This window comes from Phymastichus coffea, unplaced genomic scaffold (assembly GCF_024137745.1).
Source record: "Phymastichus coffea isolate CEN01 unplaced genomic scaffold, Cenicafe_Pcof_1.1 PCOF00055, whole genome shotgun sequence".
Lineage (NCBI taxonomy): Eukaryota > Metazoa > Arthropoda > Insecta > Hymenoptera > Eulophidae > Phymastichus > Phymastichus coffea.
This window is the reverse complement of record NW_026706866.1, coordinates 620,802-636,869: the sequence shown is the minus strand read 5'-3', so window position 1 is coordinate 636,869 and position 16,068 is coordinate 620,802. Positions and strand designations below refer to the sequence as shown.

Below are 16,068 nucleotides of genomic sequence, written 5' to 3'. Positions count from 1 at the left end.
CTATATCCGAGACAGAAAAATTTTTTTTTTTTCAAATATACTACATTATTTGTTAATGTTCTCAGAATATGTGTATATTCATTTTAAGATCTTGATATTCTTCAGAAAAAATAATACATAACGCTACTAAGGAGTACAGTAGGCTAAGTACTCGACGCATGATGTGATTTTCACATGCACGGTGCGTGTTTCCCTACTTGCACTCCCATGTTGCGTATTAGTACATTACCTAACTAGTGCGGGAAAGTAGATTCTTGTCTCGTGTGAGGTTTACGTCCAAGGGAAGCGAGTAACTAAGCAACTGGTTGGTTTATTGTTACACACGAACGGAGCTGTCTTCTTGAAATCTCTACGATCACAGTCAAATCTCGCGCGTTACTGATTTGAGGTTCGCGGAAGAGGCGTATCGCCAGTCTTCGCGTACGCGAAATCCGTATTTCTCTTAGTAGGATTGTTTGCATCGAGTTTTTGCACATGGCAGAAAGATGTAAAAACTGTATTTCTTTTATTACCATTAGCGCAAGTTCCAGACATAAGTGACTCTTGTTCTCTGTCAGCCTCTATCTCTTCTCTCTCTTTGACAAAAAATTTTACATTCTTTGATTACTTTACCGAATATTTAATGAATATCCTAAAACTATAACTCCTAAGTACGTTTTACATTACGACGTTCAAACCCTCTAGTCTTAACACCCACTAATCCCAATTCCCTTTTGACACCATACTTACATTAGCGGCTTGTTATAGCATCTGACGTAATCTCACTACCTAATATATTGCATTGGTATACGTATAACCTGTAAATCTAATACATGTATCTATTTTACTTTTATGAATCCAAAAATTGTGCTAGAAATTTAATAAAAATAGAATATATAGAAGCATACATATCATATTTTTGTAAATTTATGTAATATATACGTGTGTACGAAAATTCATATATTGGTGTACGTGAAAATTTTCGCGTTTGCGAAAGAAATCTTTGTGTATGAATTGGTCGATCGCCATATAGATAAACTGATATGCATATGTAATTACTTTATAAAATTGTTAAGTTTTTTATTGGAAATCAAATCCCACCCTACTATTACATTACAGTTTTTTAAATTTATTATAAGTTGTTTTGTTTTGATTTAATATAAGTTTCAAATCCGACCGATAGAGGCGCTGATAACAGTAAAGAACAAAAAACGCAAATCTTGCAATGTAACTATAGACTGTAAATGTGGCTGACACTGGACAGTGGACAGTAACACCGTGATTGGCTTAATTGATGTGCATTGTGCATTTGTTAAGGATGAACGTCTATTCTACTCGTTAGTCATTAATACTTCGTCAATAATATTGATATTGTTAATTTTCATACTAATTCAATAGCTCACAATATGCATATGTAGCTCAAACTTATTAAGTCATAAATGAGTAGTTATAATTAATTTCTTTAAAATTTGTTATAACTTATTTTTATCAACATGTCATCCAAATCTGACATCACGTTAGAACAATTTTATATTTTTAATAGCAATTATGCAAAGAAAGAAGGAGAGGTGAATATTTTTTATTTACATGAACTATTGGAATTAATTTGTTTAATGGTAATACATAATGTTTGATTAGGAAAAAAACAAAATTCTATATTATTATCCTGCAAAAACTGATATTGACAGTCAAATTAGAAATATTGGACTTAGTGAAGCAATAATTAAATTTACAGAGTAAGTACAGTACCCAATAGAACTATTTGCTATGATAATTTTATTACTATAATTTTTTTTTATTGCAATGATAGATCATTTAACCCTGGGAAATCCTGTGATTATTGCCACACTCATAAAACTCGTCAAATTTACTATCAGCCTGAAACTGATTTTTGGATGGTTATGGTAAAATTTCAATCTAGTTTCTATGCTTTGAATTTTTATCAGAATTTGAAAATTAATGCTATTATTTAAACTGGTTGGAATATAGATTGTTGGTTTACCATCAATAACAAAAGATAAAGATGGTAGTGAAAAAACAGAATATCAAAATGATGAGGTATCAAGTGCTGTTTGTCAAGCAATATTGAAACAAACATACACCATTTTTCGCCTTTTTATGGGATCATTTAATACAATTTTGAATGAACCTGACTGTGGTTCGGTCACATTATTAAAACATAAACTGGATCACTTCTATTCAAGAGTAAATTTTTGTAAATTTATACAGTCCATGAATTTGTTATGTAAATTCTTATATAATACATGTTTTTGCAGTATTTATTATCTTTGAAACTCAACAATAGTGATATTTTAGATATTTTTCAAGGTTTACAATTTCTACCGTTAGACAAAGTTACATTTTTACGTGTTCAATGTTTCATGAATTTAGTTGAGTCAACTTTTCCACAAGTGAAGTATTCAGCATTTTTATATAACGACCAACTTGTTTGGTAATTAAATTTTCATATAATCATTTCAAATCTTATTTAGTATTTTGTCTATAAAATTAAAGTAATTTCCGATTAGGAGTGGCTTAGAACCTGAAGACATGCAAGTAGTTTATCATTATCTAGTAAACACTCTTTTACCAGCTCATTTAGAAAAAGAGCTAGATGGAGGATCCATTCCTCGCAATTCTGCATCACCATTTAGTACATTACACTATGGAAAGTAAGGTTGATTTATAAGAAATTGATATAATTTTTAATAAAAGAAGAAATAAAATCATTTAATACAAATTAATCTTTCAAACACAGATTCGTTACTGGACCTTCAAGTATTAACGATGTCAAAAAGTTGCCTAAAGTGTTCATCAATTATTCAACAAAAGCTACACCTTTGTACTTGATAGTTTATAGGGCACTGAGTGCAACAGTTTGCTTATTTGTTGATAGTAAGTTTTCTTTTTAATATATTTTGAATAATCTTGTTTTAAAATTTATATACATGTATGATAACTTTTTTAGACACAAATAGTCCCATGTTTTACAGTAGTTTAGATTCATTTTTGGGAGTGCAATTAACGTCATTAGTAAGTGCTGTTGCAGAACAATGTTCTAAGCATTCATTGTCTTCATCAGAATCAAGCCCTAAATATTTGTATTTCAACAAATTGAATTTAGCATATAAAAGCACAATTCATTCTGACAGTAGACGTTTTTCCAGTGCCTTAACAACTCCAGAAGTTTTAAGAATCATAACCGACATTAATAGTGATTCAATAAGGTTTGTTAGAGATTGATGTGATTCAATTGAATGTATTGTAATAAAGTGTAATATTTTTAGACTAAAAGAAGCTGGAGAAATAGTTATCAAAACAATGAGCGATTATTGGATTGTTGGCAAGCTATCAAATTTAAGAGAATTTTTTGTTGTTATCCAGCAAAAAAATGCTAGTATAATTGAAATTGATGGTAAGTAAATATGCTTATAAATTGTAATTTTATGATCCATGTAATAAATAACTTTTAATACTATAATTTTGCAGAAGAGGTGAAAAGATTATGTGATCAAGAACTGAAAGGCATTTTTTTTTATTGAAGTTAGTTATTATAATAGTTATCAAAATTATTATTATTTGATAAACTGATTTAGGTTTGATGTTGCCAAAAATGAGTTTTAGTAATAAAAAAAGTTATATTTTTAATAAAATCATTCCATGTTAGATTTAAAAGTTTGCTAGTGAACATTTATTTTCTATCGATAACTTGAACATTGATGATTGATTGAGGCACACATAACATTGCTTACAATTTCTGATCTATCATTGAAAATGTATTCAATCTATACATGTAAACTGAATGATACATAATTGAAAAATTGTACATATTATTGTAAAATAATGATTAAAAACACGTTTTATAAATATATTTCTATTTTATACAAAACTTCAGAAAATAGATTAATTAGTATAAGTTTCTAATCTGATTTTTCTTAATCTTCTTCAACATTTTTTATTTGTTTCGGAATAATATTTGAAAATTTCTTGAATTTCGCAACATAGAATCCATCCATATTATGCATATGAGGATAAAAGCGTTTAGTTAACTTTAATGAAGGATGGAATCGGTGTTGCCTATAGTTCGTAAATCCATCAGCTCCAAATTCCAAATTAGTTGGATACAGCATTACGTTTCGTTTCTTTAATGCATAATCAACGATCATTTCATTTTCTTCAGGGAGTATAGAACAAGTCGAATATACAATGATTCCACCGGGTTCCGTTCCCGATCGTGCTTTCACCGAATCTATAGCAGCTAAAAGTAATTCGCGTTGTAACGTGAAACACCTTTGTAAATCTGCTTCATCTTTATTCGTTTTCACACTTGGATCTTTAGCAACTACACCTGTACCTGTGCAAGGTGCATCTAACAGCACTCTATCAAATCCCTTTATCACCTGAATTTAAAAACATTAAGAATTTAAGAAAAAAAATTCTTATATAAGTATATAGGTTTCAGATTTATAAAATTGAAAAAATTCTTACCGACGGTATTTTTCTCCCGTCATAACTACAAATAACTGAATTTGTAATACCCAATCTATGAAAATTACCTATAACTGCTTTAATTCTGTCCTTGTTTACATCATTTGCAAATAAGACACCGGTATTTCTCATTAAAGCCGCAATATGTGAAGATTTGCCCCCGGGTGCTGCACACATATCTAATATCCTTTCATTTGGTTTTGGTTCCAAAGCTATAACTGGAAGGAAGCTAGATGCTCCTTGTAAAATGTACTGACCAGCTAAGTACTCTGGGGTTGCACCCATTGGTACTTGAGATGAATATACAACTAAACCAACATTTGTCCATTTTCCAATGGGATCTAAGTTGACACCTCTGTTTATCAGTGCTTGTGCCAAATCTCGCCGACGTGTTTTTAATGTATTTGTACGAATGGTCATAGGTCTTTGAACTTCACTAGCTTCCAAAAATTCAAGCAGTTCGCTCAATGGAAAGATTTGCATAAGTTTATCCATTAAAAATTCATTGTAACTAAAGTATGTACACAAGTCTGATTTGAGTAATTCTATATACTCAGTCCTAGATCTTTCAGGTTGCCTCAGTTTCTTAAAATCAGATAATACCATTACAACATCTTGAATTCGTTGCTGTATATCTTTAAGATTTGTTGGATTTTCAAGCTCTTCCTTAGTAGGGAAATTAAATATTTGCTGTTGCATTATACTTTCATTCATTTCTGCTTCAGCTAGTTTTCTGTTGAAGAAATAATTTTAATCATTTTAAATCTGTAATTTACAAATGAAACAAAAATACATTAAAAAAATAAAAATCTACCTCTCTTTTTCTTGTTTCTTCTTCAACCTTTTATTAGCTTTCTCAATCGGTAATAGACCATTATCACCATCATCATCATCATCATCATCGTCATCGTCGTCATCATCATCATCATCGTCATCATCATCATTCTCATAATCATCTTCATCATCATTGTCCTCATCTTTCATTTCACTGTCATTGTGATCATCGCTATCCTCATTTTCCATATCAGATGGATTTTCATCTGAATCTTGATCTAGTTCTTCACTATCACTTGAACTTTTATTGACTGATCTGCTTAAGTAGTCATCAGTTTCTTCTATTTCATCCTCTGATAAGTATTTATCCTGTAAGAAATAGTTAAATTAAAAAACCTATTAAATTATATCCATTTAAATTATATCCATTCAATACATATGTAGAAATATATTTACAGCTTCATTATCTCTATCCTTATCCTCGTTGTCACTATCATCACTTACATACATGAATTTTTCTACTATAGAGTGAATTTTCTTTTGCTTAACAATTCTCATTACAGAATCATTTTTTGGATTTTGTAGATTATCTTTTTTATTTACTATTTTGGTTTTACTCTTATTATTTTGGATTGCATTATTTTTTTTTAGTTTTGATTTTTTACCATCTACTTGTTTAGGAGTAATCACTTGTGATTTACTTTTATTTTTTAGGTTTTTCTTTCCATTTATGGCTTTATTCAAGATATCTATTCCATTCGTTACTTTTCTCTGAAAAGATATAACATACAACTTCAATCATAATGATCCTATCTTAATTGTTAGATATAACTATTACTCACATTTACTGATGTATTTTTTAATTTATCTTTCTGATCAATTTGCATTTTCTTATTTTGTCCTGGTATACTTTTTTCTGTAACCAATTTTGATTTCTTTTTTTTGTTGAATTCATCAGTTAGTTTATTAGCTTTGCTTTCCTTAAATAATTGTAGTTTTGGTAACTGTTGATCTGCTGTTTTTAATTTTTTAGTTTTAGGTTGTAGAATATTATCCTCATCTTGTACTTGCCTCTTTTTACTTAATTTAGGGCTTTCATTTTGCTTATTATTATTGATGGTTTGTTGCTTAACTTTTTTCCTTTCTTCTTTTTGTTTTTGTTTCAACAATCTTTTTTTTGCTCTTTGTGCTTGTCTATGACTTGGTTTTCCTTTTTCTTTTTCTGTAATATAGCTTTCAATATGTTAAATGAAGACAATCATATATTTATATGTACATATGTAAAACCAAAACTAATTTACCTATCAATCCTTCAGCAAAAACTGGTTCTTGATGATTTTTACTTTTACGTCTAGTACCTTTATTAATTTGTTCATCAAATTTAGCTTTTCGACCCATATTGTATGACACTATAATATATAAAAAAAAAATGTTTTTAATATTAATGAGTATGACTATAACTACAAATATAAATAAACTATGTAGTCAATTAGCAGTAAAATTGAAAATACTAATACTAACCTAAAATTGTTTCCTTATAACTAATGTGAGGTTATGTAAAATATATTTTTCTGCTTTCGATTTTTGAAGAAATTATTTACTTTTATTGAAATCTATGTTATTAAAATAAAGATGACTATTTGTTGTTAAAAAAAACTACAATAAAAATCATATCTTTTTTATTTCTCAAGCTCCGGAACTTGCAACCATGTGCTCTCGTATTTATGAGACCAACATTTTCAACAAACCAAACAGTCTAAAGGAAAGGGGAGGGCCGGGAGGGAATAAATGAAAGGAAAGGCTAGTTTTCATGGTAACACGAATTTTCAGATTCAAGTAAATTTATTTACGTTACATTAATTCATACCAATATTAATCGAGTAAAAGATATTTATGTAATATTTCTATCTCATATTTTCAAATATGAGTGTTTAGAAAATGGTGTATTTCTTATACAAAAAAGTAGGAGATATTTTTCAAATAACATACTATTTCATGAAAATGAATCATGCCTTAAAACATACATGAATACGTATTCTATATATGTGTAGCATAGTGTTAGGTAGATTCGTGAGTGTAGTGGTAATTGACCGTTTGTTTATTAGAAAAAAAATTTAGATTTGTCAAATTTGTGGGTAAAGAACAAAGAATAAAAAATTAATAACATATAGATTTAAATCGAAATAATAAAAATTTTTAATTGTTTAATGCAGAATATTTTTATAAGCAGCAAATGACAAAGAAGACTCAAAATGTATAAGCAAAACAAGTAAGATTCACAGAAATAAATTGATTTGTTGGTACTGGAAGAATTTAGTAGTTTATCTATTATTTCTCACAATTAAAAATGACCAGCCGAGATAATTCAGTGGCAAAAAATACAGATGATCATAGTGTTGAGGTAATTAATATTCTGAATACAAAAATAACTTTCTTAATATTAAATTATATTTATCATAAAATTCTTTTCATATTATTATACTATCTAATAAATTGTAATAAAAGACTTCTTTCAAAATTAATTTTTTCATAAAGCCAGTAAACTAATTTATTGAAGCATTATTTTCAGACATTGGCAGAAGTCTTTCGATGTTTTATTTGTATGGAAAAATTAAGAGATGCTCATTTATGTCCTCACTGTAGTAAATTATGTTGTTATACATGCATAAGACGATGGTTAACTGAACAAAGATCTCAGTGTCCTCACTGTCGAGCTGCACTGCATTTACATGAATTAGTAAATTGTCGATGGGTAGAAGAAGTAACTCAGCAATTAGATACTTTGCAGTCTGTGAGTATTTCTAGTGCTAAATTTGAAGACCTAACTAAAGATAGGTAAGTCAATTTTCATTAAAAGTAATAATTTGTTTAAGAATATATATACATGTATATGTGTGTGTCTGTCTATGTGTGTATATAAATTGTGAATAAAATTTGTATTAGATGCTTAACTCATCATGAAAAACTATCTGTCTACTGTTGGACTTGTCGACAATGTATATGCCATCAATGTGCTTTGTGGGGTGGAACTCATTCTGGACATACTTTTAAGCCTTTAGAAGAAGTTTATGAAACTCATGTCAACCAAATCAAATCTGAAATAGGACAATTGAAGCGTAGACTTGTAGAACTGATAACAATTGTGCAAGAAGTCGTGAGTCATAATTTATTCATATAATGATACTGAATCTAACTAATTATAAAGTGATTAATATAAAATAAATACATACAGGAAAGAAATGTAGAATCAGTCAGGTCAGCAAAAGATGAAAGAGTCAGAGAAATAAGGAATGCTGTAGAATTGATGATTGCTCGTTTAGATGCTCAATTGAAATCTAAATTGTTGACATTAATGGGTCAGAAAAATTTATTAACATTAGAAACAGAACAGTTAGAAGCACTGTTACAAGATATTGAACAACAATTACATTCATCTTCTCAGTCTGAACTTATCACTCGTAGTGCAGAGTTGTCACATATTATATACCAAGTTCGTAAAAAACCAATGACTAGTTTTGTAACACCTCCAGTACCTGCTGACTTTCCAAGGTATCAAGTTAGGGAATACTATATTTTAATAAATTATTTTATAAATTAGTTCTATTAATTATTTTATTTCATTCATAGCGAAATTGTACCTGGCTATGACAGCGCTACTTTTGCAATGCAACACTTTTCCCAATTACAACTTAAGGCGGATCCTGTTTATTCTGCACCCTTACATATTAATGGATTATGCTGGCGCTTGAAAGTTTATCCAGATGGTAACGGAGTAGTAAGAGGAAACTACCTATCAGTATTCTTAGAGCTAAGCGCAGGTTTACCAGAAACTTCCAAGTATGTTGAAAATATTATTTTTGTGTGAAGTAGATAATAAACTCAAACTAGTATTTTATTCATGGTTTAATTAAGTATAGCATTACATCAATTCATACATTTTCAGGTATGAATACAGAGTAGAAATGATACATCAAGGATCAAGAGATTCTAATAAAAATATTGTAAGAGAATTTGCATCTGATTTTGAAATTGGTGAATGTTGGGGATACAATCGATTTTTTAGATTAGATTTGCTAGCTACAGAAGGGTATTTAAATACAGACTTAGATACTTTAATTTTAAGGTAAAACATTTCACGTAAAATAATGAATAAATTTACACCAATTTCTACTATCCTTTTACTAATGATGATATTTTAGGTTTCAAGTACGACCTCCTACTTTTTATCAACGTTGTCGAGACCAACAGTGGTATATCAATCAATTACTAACCGTTCAAAATCAATACGTTACTCAAATTAATGAACTCAAAGAAGTATGACTATTTTTTGATTACTTGAAAATATTTTTACAATGGAGCACTTTTGATAGTAAAACAAATGTATTTTATTTTCAGAGACTGGCTTTGGAAATTTCACGTAATGCTGCAGCAACAAGCAGCTGTAGTAATCCTACGTTAGAAAATTCAATGTCATCATCTACACAACAAATTCACCAAGATTTACAAGAAGAGAAAGATCAAGCCATTGAAGAATCACGCTCTACCAATGCTCCGCACTCAACTGAGACTTTTTCTGTTACATCTAGTCCTTCTAGGTAAGTAGTCTTTTTGTTATAAACTGTGTTGACTTTGAACATCGAATTTTCTACAGTATTACTACATTTTCAGAACTTTACAAAATGTAACTCCCTCAAGAAGTAACAGCTTTTGGAAAAACATGCCATTGTGTGATATTAATGAACTTACAAATATTTGTTCAAAGTCAGCACCCTCTTCGCCCCTTCGTTCCATGTCAGTGAAAATGAATAAAACTAAACAATTGGCCAATAGTGATGCAAGTGGTAGCCAACAGCTGATAGATCATAAAACTTCTCAACAATCAATTGAGGACAAAAACTGTGGCGAACATTATTCAACACCAATTTCTAATTTAGCACCTGTTTTGAACTGTCAACAGTTTGACGCACCGTCAAGCAGCAGTAGCAGCGAGAGTGGGGTAATATATATATTTTAATTAAATTATTAGAAACAAATTATATTAAATGAAATTAATTAATCATTAATTTTTAGGACATAAGTGAGCATGAAATGTTTCTTGGGGAATGTGAACATATTGAAACTAATTCAGCTTTATTAGATGACAATTTTAACGATGAAAATGATGTGGATAATGAAACAATGTCAGGTAAGGTTTAATTTATTCATATATAAATCATTTTATATGATAACAAATAAAACGTCAATCTTATACATTGTAAAAAATGAAAAATACATTCATTAATCTAATTTCGGCTCAATATAATGGGAAAATAAAAAAAGTCTATTCATTTAACAATAAACGTATGCAAATAAATATAGATATATTTTATAGGTGAGAATGACATTGAAGTTGCCGAGTCTTTAGTGCCATGGTTTCAGAATAAGAATAAGATACATTGTCGGGAGAATGATAATTTAACTACGGACAGTAGTAATAGGTGATATAAAATTAGGAGTTAACTCATGTTTTATTGATTAAATTACATGCTTTAATATACATCGTTTTTCAGTAGAGTACGGGTTAACGACGGACTGGACGACGAAATTATGTTGCTTCATTTATTTGAAAGGCATAATAGGAATTCAGCTTGGGCATCATTAAATTTCAAGCAAGGATCTGAAGAAATGAACGACTCAATAAATCCTTTTTCTAGTTTACAAAGTTACAATACAACTTCACATAGTCCAGAGCAAGTGGGTTCATACATTTCTTTAGATTTTGTACAAGGACATTTGAATTTTCATTTGAATGCCAATGAGAAAAGACGTCTTAGCGTACGTCAATCTCCTGTCTTACCTTTTTCTAATAGCCGCGTCAACTCAGATAATCAACGTAGATATCAAGATTTTGGTGATATATTATCAATGAATAATCAAACAACTCGCTCGGAACCGACGACTAGATCTAATTCTATTAACTATGATCAAGATCAAATCGTTTGCTCAAAACTCGCTGAAATAAATTTAATGGATAAAGAAGGTACACCACGATGGTTAAACTTAACAGTACCGAGTTGTATGTTTCATTAGTTAGTTATTCATTTGAATCATAATACAAGTATTTTAATTTTTGTTGTCTTCACTTAGTATCGTTAGGTAATGCAAAAGTTGGTCAGATATCACCCAGGCGCCAGTCTTCACCAGTTGCAACTAATACGAACTGTTCCAATCTTGAAAGTGATAAAATTTATGAGTTTGAACAACTGATTCGACGTATAGATTTATCATCTAGCAATAACACAAATGCTAGCGTTGAACATTTGAGGTGAATTTCGATTGCCCATCAAATCAAATATTTAATAATTAAGTTAATAATCGGTTAAAAAATTTGTTATTTCAAATTTCAGAAAAAATATTTCACCTAAAGAAGAACCTGTTGCCTCGCCACAAGTCGCAAAGCGAACATTGCCACCAAATGAAAATTTTGATTCCAATCATCATGAAGAAGCGGCTGCCGCAAGTAACTTTAAGTTACCAGAATATCTGACAAATTCTAGTAACTATAGTTGGGTCCCTCCTTCATATCAGCATAAACATGGTAAAGTTAGAGCTTGTCAATTATTTAAAAATTAACTTTTTGTTATATAATTTGTTTTGAATATATTTACTGTAATATTCTTATTTTTTACATTCAAGGTCAAATGACATGTATGGATTTTCTTTTACAAAGTCCTAAAAATCAAAATACAAGAAATATTTCTTCCCCGAAGTAAGCTTTACTATTCTAATTTAGAAACTTTTTCCAGCGTGAATGCTTCGTAAGAATCACTATTGTTTACAGATCGACTGAGGAAAAGAGGTATTCAAATTCTCAATAATCTCAATCAAAATGATGCGCGATAACTGCGTTAATTCCAGTTACTGTGTTCATTATTACTATTCATTATTAATATTTGCGTTTTTTATATATGAGTGATGAAAATTGATGAAAAATTCTTCTTATTGTATTCGTAAATTTAAAAAAGTTATGAATACAACGAACATTTTAATGAAACTGATAGTTTTTAAAATATCAAATAGCAAATTATTCATTAAAACATTTCAATGAAGTTGGTCAGTTTTCTTAAATGTACATATCATTTCATAATTTTCTGTAACTTTATCATAAATGTGATCATTACATTTTCAAATTACTAGAAAATTACATGCTACATAAAAAGTAAGTGGAAATAATGAAAATAGAATAAACGAAAAGTAGTATGAAAAGCAGTTTCCTTTGACCTTGCCGAGCTTGAATATGTATAGATGCTAGGGTGACTAAATAATAATAATGTTTCGATGATAAATTTATATAAGTTGTAAGGTCACGTCAGATCTGAATAATATTTTTCTTTAGATTTTCCATCGTCGACTGAAATTGGCCATGCGCGCGCGCCATCCGTTGAGAGAAGCCAATCGAAGTCATTCTATGTCACTCTATAAGCATGACCTCGTTTTGGTGCCTCATCGACCTCTTTCCGTGGCGATGGCAACGGCAAAATAGCAAGTTTATGACCCACTGTATATTCTATTGGGATACTTTTTCGAAACGTTCATCAGTTTCAACATTTTTTTGGTTTTTAATATTTTTACATTAACTCTCACTTTCACTTGTTGTCAATATTGTAACAACGTAGTTGTGGTAATAAGTGATTGTAGAATACAATGTTTTACATCACCGAACGTCATAAATTTGAACATTTTTAAAAGACCAAGCTGAAATGTTAAAATAACATTTATTTGTTAAACAAAGCTTTTCTTGCCTTTGTCTTCTTTTTGATAGTTAAGTCCATTTGTAACTCGTGTGCGTGCCACGATCGTTTATATCATTGAGAAAATAGCCGCTAAACTTTTTGTTTATTACGAGTATAAAAGAAAACGTTTTAAGTGGATAGCAACAATTTTTCTTTACTGTAGTTAATTAAATAGAATCTTCAAGTATATCCTGAAACGTGTACTATATTTACATCTACTGACAAGAACGAGCTGTTGTAATTATCATCGGCCATTTTGCATTGATTCGCAAAGAGTCGTCCATCAATATTTAAATATTTGAGAGTGCTAATCAGTTACTACTTCTTTTTGCATTCTACATCATCTCGTACGTCTCGTTTAGAAAAACTCTAACGATTCTGCAACTCTTATCAAATAATTATATGACGTTATCAGTAATAATATCGATTGTAAACTTTTCATTTCAAATAATAAAAACCATTTAGGTCACGATAAAAATACTGACAAATAAGTTCAATTAAAAGCTTCTCGTCCTAAGTGATTCGACGACAACAAGCTCTACTGTTCTCAAATATTCATCTATGCTCATAAATTAGAATAGATTTTTAATCCACAAATTTATTTATTATATGATTCAATAAACCGATAACTAGTTTCATATACTCGTGATCATAGATAACATGGCGTACACAACAAGCACAAACGAAATTGTCTACAAAATCGAAGTTTTTTTTGCAATTACGCATTTATTATAAAATCAGTCCTGTTTAGATTTTCTCTGTATTTATTTTATTTATAGAATCAATTGTAATTTTTATAAGCGGACCTTCAAAGCCAATTTGTCTTGGTGAAATAAAGTAGTTTAGAAATCAATTTAATGATCTTGAGTGCAGTTGTTTTATTTATGACAATAATAATCTGATAGTTTGATATTAGACCAAGAAAAAAAATTAAAAAACACGATAAAAAATTGTATTACCATCTTTGCTCTGGTGCCACCAAACGTTTCACTTTTGTATAGAATATTTCAAATCAAACTTCAGCAAAAATTATTTCTTTTTGTATGATCACTAAAGTTGATACAACGTAAATCGGTTTAAATGAATTCCAAAAAATATAACATACAATTTTCATACAAATTATCGCGAACACGAACGATCTCGAAATGATTAATAGGTAATTGATCAATCTTGCGTGAAAGAATTGTTGAAGGTCATAAATACCAATTTCGTAAAAAATTTTTGTCTGAAAAAAAAATTTTTTTCCTTTGTTGAAATGAGCCAGTTTGGAAATATAAAATCTATAGCCGCAATGACCTTCCAGTTTATAGAGTGAAGGCGTGCACATTATTGCAGCTACACGCACTTTTTGCTTGCGAGATACAAAAAGCATAAAGTGAGAGTTATTCGCAACAATTGAAGTCGACCTGCACAGAAAATAAAAACTACTTCGAATCGCTAAAGTTATTGAACGAAACCAGACTCCAAAAATAAAAAGATTTCATAGTTTTAGTGTTCCATGTAGATGGATTATATCGGAACGCGTATTTATACAGAAATCAGCACTGTAGAGTTACTGAACCGAATTTCCTTCTTTCGTATTGCAACAAACACGCAGGAAAAGAAAAACAGATCGATAAACCGTACCGAAATATCAAAGAAAGAGACTAAATTGCAAGACGACAATTGAACCGAAGACGCAAGAAAGAAAACTTCGGAAAGAGCCAACAAGGTACATGATTGTCATATTATGGATTTTTACTATATAATTATTATTAGATGGTTGTTGTGACGTATTATTATAAATAATATATCCAAGAAATATCGTCAACGCAACATTTATTGTACGAGGAAGCCTCACTGTTTTCTATCCGATGAGAATGTAATACGCGAACGAAAGCTGCGAAATAAATCGAAGCGATTTTGAAAGTCGACGAAGCTAGAGTCTTGTCGTCATTTGCGTTATCGCACAAAGGAAATAAATGCAAAAGTTTACTCTGAGATTATTAATCAGTGAAAAATTTACAATTTTCCTCGTATCTAATTGCTCGTAACATCTCACTACACATAGTTACGTACAATGATTCACGTAAGAGCTTGGATCGACTAATGTGATGGAAAATTCTATCTTATTCAAGTCCACAGTAATTATTTGCAATTATCATATTTGCTTTGTGGTATTTTTTCTATGACTTGCCGCTATAAAAGTACACGATTTTAGTTTGATTAAATTAAGTTTCATGGGGAAATCGGTTTGAAGAATTGTACAGCTTACATGTAGAGATCACGCCGCCATCGCGTTCAATATCGATCTCTTCAAGGCACTACGCAATAGGTCATTTTAAAGTCTACGCTCTCGTCTTTTGTCCGTGCGCACATTTATAATTTTAATAATTTCTAATAAAAATTGAAAAAAGTATGACACTTATTTTCATACAAACTGTCATAATAAATCTTGAGTTGCGTGGAAACTTTAAAATCATATTTATTGCTGTACTTGATGATATATATCGTAAGGTCATACAAAATCCGAATTGGTCGGCGGGGTATTCTCAAAGCCAGAACGTTGCCAAAGGATGCAGACGATGGTCGATGATCGTTTATTTTTTAAATAAAAAAGCGTGAGGTGCTAAGTAGTACGCAATGGCATCAATATCGTCACGTATTCCAAATATTGAAAAAGATTACATACGCCCAAGAATTTAAAAGATTAAAAAATACACGAGTTTAAAATTACGATATTGCCATAAATGCCCAGGGGAGTTTAGTATACATCGCTATAGGTCCGCGAAATTCCATCACTATTTTTTGTTTCTTAAGCTGTTCAATGCAAATTCCGAAGATTTCGAGCGCACAGACTGAGTAGTAAGGACTTAGTTACTACTTTGATATACAAATGAAATTATCTCAAAAACGAAGCTTAATGTTACAAAGATATCTAATAGAAGTTGCTTATTTCATCAAAATACATGAAAAAGCTTCCACGAGTATTCTCAAAATGTGATAATTTCGTGAGATATAACGAGTGATTAAAATTATAACTCATTAATTAATTGTATCGATTTGCCGTGACACG

At 30.1% G+C, this 16,068-nt stretch overlaps 3 protein-coding genes across 3 annotated transcripts; 2 read left to right on the top strand and 1 right to left on the bottom strand.

Moving 5' to 3' along the window:
- Positions 1-1,225: 1,225 nt before the first annotated feature.
- On the top strand, positions 1,226-3,600 carry LOC131666033 (vacuolar fusion protein CCZ1 homolog). Its single transcript, XM_058938364.1, has 10 exons — positions 1,226-1,547; positions 1,618-1,715; positions 1,790-1,883; positions 1,969-2,184; positions 2,256-2,431; positions 2,508-2,651; positions 2,738-2,874; positions 2,948-3,206; positions 3,267-3,394; positions 3,469-3,600. Exons 1-10 carry the CDS (start codon positions 1,473-1,475, stop codon positions 3,519-3,521), a joined length of 1,380 nt encoding a protein of 459 aa, XP_058794347.1. The 5' UTR covers positions 1,226-1,472; the 3' UTR covers positions 3,522-3,600.
- Positions 3,601-3,895: 295 nt separating this feature from the next.
- LOC131666032 (uncharacterized) lies at positions 3,896-6,977 on the bottom strand. The gene is made up of 7 exons (XM_058938363.1): positions 6,763-6,977; positions 6,543-6,650; positions 6,084-6,463; positions 5,698-6,012; positions 5,282-5,610; positions 4,468-5,200; positions 3,896-4,379 (listed from the first exon to the last, which is right to left on the bottom strand). Exons 2-7 carry the CDS (start codon positions 6,637-6,639, stop codon positions 3,915-3,917), a joined length of 2,319 nt encoding a protein of 772 aa, XP_058794346.1. The 5' UTR covers positions 6,640-6,650; positions 6,763-6,977; the 3' UTR covers positions 3,896-3,914.
- Positions 6,978-7,321: 344 nt separating this feature from the next.
- Positions 7,322-13,866, top strand: LOC131665916 (E3 ubiquitin-protein ligase TRIM37-like). The gene is made up of 17 exons (XM_058938167.1): positions 7,322-7,376; positions 7,455-7,642; positions 7,811-8,076; positions 8,185-8,395; positions 8,474-8,790; positions 8,869-9,078; positions 9,185-9,364; positions 9,441-9,555; positions 9,637-9,836; positions 9,910-10,237; positions 10,312-10,426; positions 10,613-10,718; positions 10,791-11,296; positions 11,368-11,545; positions 11,628-11,818; positions 11,917-11,989; positions 12,062-13,866. The coding sequence occupies exons 2-17, from the start codon at positions 7,589-7,591 to the stop codon at positions 12,096-12,098; spliced, it is 3,087 nt and encodes a 1,028-aa protein (XP_058794150.1). The 5' UTR covers positions 7,322-7,376; positions 7,455-7,588; the 3' UTR covers positions 12,099-13,866.
- The last annotated feature ends 2,202 nt before the right edge of the window (positions 13,867-16,068 follow it).

What these genes read in the sequence shown, in the direction of transcription:
- LOC131666033 (XM_058938364.1), top strand. Translation starts at nt 1,473, where the DNA reads ATGTCATCCAAATCTGACATCACGTTAGAACAATTTTATATTTTTAAT. An exon ending in TGGATCACTTCTATTCAAGA is followed by an intron (nt 2,185 to 2,255) that starts GTAAATTTTTGT and finishes ATGTTTTTGCAG; the next exon opens with TATTTATTATCTTTGAAACT. An exon ending in TATAACGACCAACTTGTTTG is followed by an intron (nt 2,432 to 2,507) that starts GTAATTAAATTT and finishes ATTTCCGATTAG; the next exon opens with GAGTGGCTTAGAACCTGAAG.
- LOC131666032 (XM_058938363.1), bottom strand. Translation starts at nt 6,639, where the DNA reads ATGGGTCGAAAAGCTAAATTTGATGAACAAATTAATAAAGGTACTAGA. An exon ending in TTTTGCTGAAGGATTGATAG is followed by an intron (nt 6,464 to 6,542) that starts GTAAATTAGTTT and finishes GCTATATTACAG; the next exon opens with AAAAAGAAAAAGGAAAACCA. An exon ending in AGGATAGAGATAATGAAGCT is followed by an intron (nt 5,611 to 5,697) that starts GTAAATATATTT and finishes TATTTCTTACAG; the next exon opens with GATAAATACTTATCAGAGGA.
- LOC131665916 (XM_058938167.1), top strand. Translation starts at nt 7,589, where the DNA reads ATGACCAGCCGAGATAATTCAGTGGCAAAAAATACAGATGATCATAGT. An exon ending in GCAGTAGCAGCGAGAGTGGG is followed by an intron (nt 10,238 to 10,311) that starts GTAATATATATA and finishes ATTAATTTTTAG; the next exon opens with GACATAAGTGAGCATGAAAT. An exon ending in GCTAGCGTTGAACATTTGAG is followed by an intron (nt 11,546 to 11,627) that starts GTGAATTTCGAT and finishes TTCAAATTTCAG; the next exon opens with AAAAAATATTTCACCTAAAG.